The 9069-nt window shown below is 39.4% G+C and overlaps 2 protein-coding genes across 2 annotated transcripts in view; both read right to left on the bottom strand.

Moving 5' to 3' along the window:
* Positions 1-322: 322 nt before the first annotated feature.
* On the bottom strand, positions 323-2199 carry LOC103354654 (cornifelin homolog B-like). Its single transcript, XM_008278099.1, has 4 exons — positions 2112-2199; positions 1360-1494; positions 1096-1250; positions 323-772 (listed from the first exon to the last, which is right to left on the bottom strand). Exons 2-4 carry the CDS (start codon positions 1460-1462, stop codon positions 650-652), a joined length of 381 nt encoding a protein of 126 aa, XP_008276321.1. The 5' UTR covers positions 1463-1494; positions 2112-2199; the 3' UTR covers positions 323-649.
* A 969-nt stretch (positions 2200-3168) lies between these two features.
* The window catches only part of havcr1 (hepatitis A virus cellular receptor 1), a 10277-nt gene continuing 4376 nt past the window's right edge, over positions 3169-9069 (bottom strand). Inside the window, exons 3-7 of the mRNA XM_008278116.1 lie at positions 9033-9067; positions 8101-8162; positions 6930-7014; positions 6145-6172; positions 3169-3606 (exon numbers count right to left, since the gene is read on the bottom strand). Of these exons, the coding sequence (XP_008276338.1) occupies positions 3477-3606; positions 6145-6172; positions 6930-7014; positions 8101-8162; positions 9033-9067 (340 nt within the window). The 3' untranslated portion in view covers positions 3169-3476. The remainder of the gene's footprint in view (positions 3607-6144; positions 6173-6929; positions 7015-8100; positions 8163-9032; positions 9068-9069) is intronic.

Below are 9069 nucleotides of genomic sequence, written 5' to 3' on the forward strand. Positions count from 1 at the left end.
AGCTAGAAGTCAGTCTTTTTTAATAGATGAAAAGTAATTTGATTATTTGTTTTTTTTTCCAGTGACAACAAAAAAAAATATTTTTAATTTCAGGAACATTTTTAAAACACAAGATGTGATGTTTCTGATACGCTTCAATCAAAACTGATGTTTCACAGAGTTCTGACCTGGAATCTCTGTTTCTGAGGTTGAATTTGAACTCGGACTCTAAACGAACCCTGAGGTCAGACTGTACTCATTAAAACTTGTTCTCAGAAGCTCACAGTCCGCTTCAGCTTCACATTTATTCATGTTCTCTTTACAAAAACACTCTCAGTCAGGATGTTATTAAACATTTTAATGAATGTAAGATAAATTAAATATTTAATCACAGTAGAAAATTAACATATTGAGACAAGCGCATAAAACAAAGTTTTTTAAAAAGTAAGACGTGGAAAAGTATAAAAACAAACATGTTTGATAAATATGACAGAATAAACAGACAGCGGATAAAGTGTCGCGAGACATCAGCAAACATGTGAACACTGTTATTCTGTAAACACACAGCACAAATGCTATTGTTGTTGTTGTTTACTTCACAACGGTTGCATTTCATCAGAGTTAGGACTGATGGAGACGGAGCAGCACTGATGTCATAGCAATGATGTCATCAGCGGCTGATGATGTCACTGAGCACTGTGGGGAGCGTCCTCTTCTTCATCTCTGTGGACATTTGACACCAGACGCAGGGCAGACAGCAGGTGGAGCACAAACAGTCTCTGCACAGGGAGCCCTGGACGCACAAACAATAAACAATAAACAAACACAGCAATGAGAGGAACATTAATCACTAACAAACAAACAAACAAGCAAAAAACAACAAACAAGCTGCCCTAAGCAGGCACAGAGAGGAACTTCAACCAAAACATACACGCAAGCACAATAACTAACTAACTAGCTAGCCGTGAATTCAGCACTCTAGTCGAACAAACAACAGCCCTGAATGCAGCAAACAAACGGTTTAATGTCAAACAAACACACAAACAACAGCAGATTTGTTTACTTCTGTGCTGTTAGCAAACAGTTGCTCATGACGATGCAGCTTTGTGTCCCTACCTTGATGCCGTAGCGCCGCCGTACGGAGGTCCTCATGGACATGGTGATGGGCGGGATGCAGCCGAAGATGTCCAGCAGGGGGAGGCAGAGACACTGACCGAACTCTCTGGTGGTTATACAGGCGAAGCAGGGACAACACCAGAAGGCAAAACAGCCTGTAAACACAACAACAGCAACACACTGACTCAATCGACTCATACTTGAATGGAGTTTGGTGTGGACTAGCCTCAGCTTTTTTACGAGAGTGAAATGTGCGTTGCCTACACTGTTTCATGTCGTTGCAGCAATCGCAGATCCCTGACGACCAATCACCTTCCTCGATGGAAGTGCGCATCGCCTCAGGCTGCATGGACACCGGCCAGCTCATCCTCCACCTCAAGCTGCTTCACTCAGTCCAGCCTGACGGAAGTTAAATTAGCCATAATGTGAAAGGAGTTTGGTGCAGATTCATATTGTCCTACACATAAACAGTAAAATATTTAAACTGGAGTTTGGTCTGGATTCATTAGAGCTGCTTAGAAAAAAAACAAAAAAAACATGTCAGAATCAATTATTATTTCTTTGACAGACATGGAGACTGATGTTAAATGAGTAAATATCTGAATGGAGTTTGGTGCAGTTAGAAAATACATGAAAGGAAATGCAATAATATTCTACATGTAAACTGACTAAACAGGCAAATATTTGAATGGACTTTGGTTGAGACTGTTGTGAGGAAACAATCATGAACTTTGGTGTGGATTTTCAGCTGCTGCTCAGAAAATACATAAAAGCTCTAACAGCTGCGTTCATTTACGGTTAACGCTGCCGGAAACCATTACACAACGTCACAGGTGCCTGAACAAACAACTGCCAGTAACTAAACAAACAAACAAAACCAAATACAAAGCCTGCTGAGGTTGAAACCCGTAAATCATTTCAAGTCCTGTTTCTGTACAAACATATAAAGTCACTCAAACTACACAAGAAGAAGAAGAAGAAGAAGAAGAAGAAGAAGCGACAGGTGGTTGTCTTACCTGTGTGAGTGGTTGACTGCTGTGATTGGACGTCTGTCATTAGGACGGAGGTTTCTGAAGAACCTGATAAACGCGTTCGGCTGGATGGTTTCTTCTTGACGACACCGAGCTGCTCGCTGACTCATCTGGTTGATTTTTTATTTTTGAAATCCTCAGATTCCAAAAGAAAACAGTTCACTAGTTATCATTTTTTAAACTATAAAGCTTAAATGAAGCCGTGAAACATTTCATTCTGTACTTTTTTTTTTCTTCTATTGACACAGTTTTAATGTTTGCTAGTGATGGTTTTAGTTTCGTTTTATCTCTGTTTTGTTTTTCCACTTTTATCTGAAGTACTTCATGTTTCATTCTCAGATCGCAGGACAGAAACACGACTGTTCATCGTGTTTCTTTACGAAGCTGCTGTTCAGCTTTCGGCCACCAGGTGGAGACAAACAACCACCACACGTTAAAGCTGCTGCTCACCTTTCTGTCTTATTTACATCCACAGGTACAGATTCAGACAATTTACAACAGAAAACAAAGCAGGAAAGAGACAAAGTGTTGCATAAAAATTCACCAGAACGAAGGAAATCAAGTGTTTGATGCCAGACAGACGTTAACGTAAGAAGTTTTGGTCCTCTCAGCAGCAGAAAAGCTTCTGAATACCCATTTCTGGAGAACATTTTTCAAAAGAGATTAAGAGAAATGCACGATAGTGAGATAAAATCCAAATTTACAGATTGAGATAAACCTTTGAAGGTGCAGCCGTTATTTTTTAATGGTTTGTGTTGACATAATTATGTTGCATCGACTTAACATTGTCTGTGATAGTTGATCTAAATTTAGGTTGGGATACCTTAATGAAATTAGCTTGATAATTAGTCATCCACTTGTATTTGTAATTGTGGGAGAAAAGTACACAACACTTCAACTTCATTTTTCAACTTAGAAATGTGTGTTTCTGCTGCAACTCATTAAGTAAATTTAAAAAAATCCAGATTCCTGCGACTTCAGTTAGTTTGTTGGTTCAACTTAACTTCAGTGGAAGTTGTCATAATAAAAGATTGATGCAAACTGTTTGATTAAAGTTTTATTAAATTAAATCCTGAGAAATACATAAAAATTATTCCTGTGAGGAGTCTCCAGAATGGTCGTCCACGTTGCTGTCCGCTGTCGTCGAATTGGAATAAAGACAAAATGGCCGCCTCCAGAACTCGGCATGGCGGCTTTAGAACCCTCTGATAGGACGTTTCCCACAGCAGCGCTCTCTGGGGTTTGTGGTCGGCATCTCTCCTGACGTTCTCCTCGTTTTCACAGTTTGTTCTGACTTTCATGTCCATGTTTGCAGCTCGTCGCTGCCCCGCCTCCAGTGGGTGGTGAGTTTCAGGGACAGTACTCATAGTCGCTGGCATCGATCTGGTAGATGTTCTCCACCGCTGAGCCTCGACTGTGGAGCTGCAGGGTGGACGAAGTCGAACTGAACTGGGCCAAAGTGCTGATCTGCCGCTGAGGACTGAGACAGAACAAAACACGGAGACTTATTTAACGTGATATGGACCAGCTAGAAGGTATTTGTTCCCAAAAACGTTCTGGAAAATTTCTGCAAAGTTCTGCAAAGTTCTGCTAACATTGTCAGCGGAAAGTTTTCTTTTAGAATGTTTCTATTAAAGATCGGACAAATAAAGACGTTCCAAAAATGTTTAGTGATAACATTGTTAGACCGTTAACGTTCTCAAAACTGAATGTTCCACTGAGAACGTTCCACTTTCGTTATCGTGTAATACTGTGGGACATTGTGGGAACGTTTTCCCACAAGAACATCCCCAAAACATCCTTTGGACATTGCAGGCAGAACGTTCCATCATTGTTAATACATCACACTATAGGAACGTCTTACAAAGAACGTTCTGTCATCTGAGGTCTCGATAACATCTGGAAAACATTTTTTGAATGATGGTTTGAAAATGCTTTTTCATTGTTCTCGTTGTGGAAATGTTTTATAGAAGAACGTTCTATAATGTGTTCCCTCAAAAAAAAGGCAAAAAGTTCTACCTCAATATATTACATTACAGGAACGTTGTTAAATGTTTCGTCTGTAAAACATTCTGTCATTTGAAGCCTCGATAACATGTGGAGAACATTTTTGACTGTTGGTGTGAGAATGTTCTTCCTTTGTCTTCGTGGAACATTGTCAGAATGGTTTATAGAAGAACGTTCTATGTGCTCTTCAGTAACATTCTCACAACATACTCAAAAATGGCAGCCAGCATGTTCCACCTTTGTTAATATATCAAAGTGCAGGAACGTCTCATAAAGAACGTTCTATCATCTGAGGTCTCGATAACATCTGGAAAAGGTTTTTCTAATGTTGCTTTGAGAACGTTCTTCCTTTGTTCTCATTGTGGAAACGTTTTATAGAAGAACGCTCTATAATGTGTTTCCCAAACAACACCCCCACAACATCTGGAGAACATTGCAGCCAGAATGTTCCACCATCATAAGATGTTCCTGCACTGTGATGTATTAATGAAGATCATTCTATCATTTTGAAAACATTTTTTGAATGTTGCATTGAGAACATTCCTCCTTTCTTTTAACGGAACATAATCTGCATTTCTGACAACGTCCTCTGACATTTAACACTGAAACATTACATTAACTTTAAAGGAACATTACTGGAAATGAAAATTTCTCACAACGTTCCTGGAATATTTGATAAAAAAAACATTCCCTTTAACACATTCTTAGAACTTGTCGGTGATGTCAGCGATGGTTGTGGGAACGTTTCCTACCAGCTGGGAAGAAGATGGATTTTGATAACTGATGGTTTTTGTTGTTTTCGAGCTAAAACAGTGAAACAAAGTGAATAATTTTCTGATTCCAGCCTCTCAGATGAGATGATTCGCTGCTTTTCTTTGACACATTTTAGTATGAACTGAATATTTTTGCATCTTTTAGAAGAAGTGAGCCTTACACCATTGGGTTTGTTGGGTTCTTCAAATGCACAAGCATCAAACCTTTCAATACGGTTCAAGAACAAACTGCAGAGCTTCCGTTTATAACTAGACGAGTCTTTAAAGGTCACTTTGTGTCGCTCTGAGCCTTTGTTGGACCGAAGGCGATTCCTCTGGTTAACCAGCTGCATCATCAGCGCTCAGCCGACGGTTCAGTTTCTCACGTTAAGATTTGACATTTTCAGAGGTTTCTCGACAGCTGGATGACGAATGGAGTGGAAACCTGAGAGTTTCTATTTCTACTAAAAGAAAACATGCCGGACAGAAAAAACCTGCAGCTTCCAGACACTTTCTGAGAACTTCTAGTCCAGTAGGAATAAAACTCTGGAGGCTTCAGGTTTCCCCTCCTAAAGAACTAATCAATGAAATTACTCTAAATTTTGGTTATGTTTTTGAAAGAGCCCTTCAGAGAGGCTTAACACGTCACTAATACGCTGCTCGGCTGCTGTTCAGCTGAAACTTGTCGTGTGGTTTGTGGTTTGGGAGGTCTTCTCTCATTGCTGAGTTTCAGTGTGAACACTCGCTGAAGCTACGATAAAGACGATGACTCGAAGGTTTGCAGGCTGAGAAAGTTTACGAAGCTGATCCGTCAGCAGAAGGAGGCCGATCGACTTAAACCTAAAGCTGCCTGTAAGGAGTTTACCCAGAAAACATAAAGAAAAGGACTGCAGCTCACGATTATCTTTACTGCACATGGATTTGATTAAATGATAGTTAAAAGGTAAAAACTACCAATCAGGGATTCAAGGTCCAAGATGGCAAATGTCTCGTTTTGTTAACAACACAAATATGTTCCGTAAAGATTAATTAAGTGAGAAAACAACTCAAATAAGACAAGCTTAAATGCATATGACCTACTTAAATGTTCTTTATGATAGAATTTGAGAATTTTACCAGTCTGGAATCAGAAAATTTTGGCTTTTTTTTCTTTAAAAATCTCTCAAACTGCCGATTATTTCAATATTCGACAACCAATCGATCGACTGAACGTTTCAGCTCAAATGAAGAAGAAGTTAAGAAGTGAACGAGCCACTCACATTTTGTTGAGTCGCCTCCATCTTCTGGCTGCAGACACAAAAACAGGAGAAGCGTTAGTGCAGAGAGAAGTTTACTGTTCAGAGCTGCTTTAATTCACATTCAGGACGTTTTAAACAGAGAAAAATTAAAATCAGTGAAGCAAGACGACGAGTTCCTGTGTGCAAAACCAACAACACCGAACCTGCAACTATTTCCACAACTAATAATTTCATCTTGACTTTTTGCACCATAAATATTACATATGATTTTCTACATTTTTTTTCTTTTATCTGAACAGACTCTGTTCTTTTCATGTTTAATATTTGTTTATCTCAGTGTGTGTGAGCAGATACTAGTGAGTTTGAATGAGTTAATCCTTTAAATAGTTTAGGAATCTAACAGAAGCCTTTGAATCCTTCCAGCTTTTACCAAAAACCTACAGATTTGCTTCCTTTTCTTGTCATGTAAAGTGATATTTTGAGGTTTTTGTCATGCAAAGAACAGCTCACGCCTCGGCAAGTTTCAGTTTTATACAAATACATGCAAAACCTTGTAAACAGAAACAAAAGCGAACCTGTTAAATATATGTTTTTAAAAAATTACATTTTTATGGCTCAGCAGTAACAGTAAAATACTTTATAAACAGAGATGAAATCATGTTTGTTCTGACCTGGTTAATGGTTCAGTTTTACTCAAGTATAATGAAGTGAAAGTGACATGTGCCCCACAGCCAGTGAACGCCTCACATGACCTCCATCACTCAGACGGCAGTAAAGTGAAAAGGCCGATTTTAGCTTCAACTCACCGATAAAGAAGAGTCCGCTGGCGGTGAGCAGAACCACGAACACACACAGAACACACACCAGAACCACCATCACATTGCTGTCCTCCTGTCAACACACAAACACACACACAAGGCTTTGAAATAAGGAAAAGTTTCGGTGTTTGGCTGCAGTTGGCGCTTCAACTTGCTTCGTCCTCTTGCGATGCTGGACTCGTAGCTGCAGCATTTAGTGTTTTGAAGCTTAAGGAAAAACTCTGAGAAGAAACACCATCAAGATCTTTGGTTTTTCCATAATTAGACTGGAGTTAAGTATTGTTGTAGAAAGAAAAACAATCAAACTAATAATCAGTTATCAGAAATTAGGTCAACATTATGACTGGCAGTAGCAATATTTATATCATTACTCATATCTTTTTAAACTTGTTTCATAATTTCTACTTTTATTGCAGTTGTGAGGTCAGAAGTCTTTCTCATGGTGGCCCTTTGCTGACTAAACTCACACAATGCTCTCTGAAAGATAAGAAAAACACCAAATATGGCCAAATGTCCCTGATTTAATCTCATTATTTTCACACAATACAATGATCATGCTGCTGCAGACAGTCATGACTTTAGCTACACGACTTGGTACGACATATATACATATAGTAGCTGGGATGCTCTTTTCACTACAACCAAGTCAACATTGAACTACTGGTCAGAGGTCATTAGGCGTCACAGAGGTCATTGGCACAGTGTCCCTTTACTAGCTACTACTGATGTGCGTATCGATACTGAAGTATTGATACTTCTGATACCAGATCTTTATGCTCTAAAATCGATTCTCAAATCAAAGTATTGATACTTTAGATACTTCAGTCAGGTCATGTTAATCATTTAGAGGAGCACAGTGGAAAGTAACTAAACTATCAAGATCTTGTCTAAACAACACGCGGTTGGTGGGAACTACTTTTTCTTCCGCCTGGGTAAGTGCGTATTGCGTAAGTCCGTCAGTCTCAGTCTGTTGACACAATGGCAGAGTGTAAACGGAGTCAAACAGCCAAGATGTGGTTTGTGATGTTCGTAGGTGGCGCTGTTGGTGGAACTGTGGTCCGAAATCTGCAGCCTCCTCTTGTGGTCGTCTTTGTCCTCTGATATGAACTGAACTCTTAACTGTTTGCGGAACTGAAACTCATACTTTTGTTCGTCTCACCTCGACGCTGCCGACGCCGCTGGACGAGGACGTCTGGTGGCTTTCTGTGGACGTCATGTGACCTGCAGGACGAGGAAGTGAAAAAGATGTTTTTAGGACGGCTGTGTCAGCAGCCTGATGTCATGATGGAGGACAAAAGCCTCCGAATCTTCTGAACACAGCAGATGCTGGCGTCAAATCTGACTCATACTGAATCTGACGTTGGATGAAAACTTGGAAGCGTCGCTCTGAATGTGCGATGACTAATAACGTTTTTCCGCAGAAATACATCATCGCTTTGGTTTCTCTCTAAGCATACTGACTCTGAAACTTTGTTTTATTCGCAACGCACAGTTTGGTTTTACTGATCTAAAGCTTTAATATGAATCTAAACTCTTCCTTCACAAACCTGTATTTATAGGAACCTCTTCACTCTGTACTTTATTTACTGTTTTTGTCATTGTTTAAGCTACGTCACTACAAATATCAAAAACTATCAAAATGCCTTCATTATCAGTTATCAGAAATTAGGTCAAAAGCATGAGTCACAACACCAACATTTATCTTATCACTCATATTTTTAACTCATTAATTTAGAATTTCTACCACTCTTGCAGCTTTGAAGTCAGAAGTCTTTGTCATGGTGTCCCTTGACTAGCTAAACTCCCACGATGCTAATTTGCATTCAGTATCTAGTTCATCCTTAAATAGAAGAACATCAATACATGTAGATGTGTTACTAAAGGCAAGAAATACAAAGAAAATATGGTTGAATGACACTGATTTTACTTTCTTTTCATTTTCACACAATATCTGATAGTTTTATCTGTCAGTGTTGATTGGCTGACCAATCAGATTGTGGGCGGGACGCTGCAAATTAATTTTTTCAGGAATCTTAAAGAAACTACAAAAATGCTGGAAACCTGCTCAGAGTTGTGTTGGTGCTGGATTACCTGCAGTCTGACTGGTTGCTGTCGACTCTGTGGACGT

This window comes from Stegastes partitus, unplaced genomic scaffold, assembly GCF_000690725.1.
Source record: "Stegastes partitus isolate 25-593 unplaced genomic scaffold, Stegastes_partitus-1.0.2 Scaffold115, whole genome shotgun sequence".
Lineage (NCBI taxonomy): Eukaryota > Metazoa > Chordata > Actinopteri > Pomacentridae > Stegastes > Stegastes partitus.

Coding starts and splice junctions, on each gene's coding strand:
- LOC103354654 (XM_008278099.1), bottom strand. CDS start 1,462: ATGAGCTGGCCGGTGTCCATGCAGCCTGAGGCGATGCGCACTTCCATC. Junction 1,251..1,359: donor CTGCAACGACATGAAACAGT/GTAGGCAACGCA, acceptor TTGTGTTTACAG/GCTGTTTTGCCTTCTGGTGT. Junction 773..1,095: donor GGCGGCGCTACGGCATCAAG/GTAGGGACACAA, acceptor TTGTGCGTCCAG/GGCTCCCTGTGCAGAGACTG.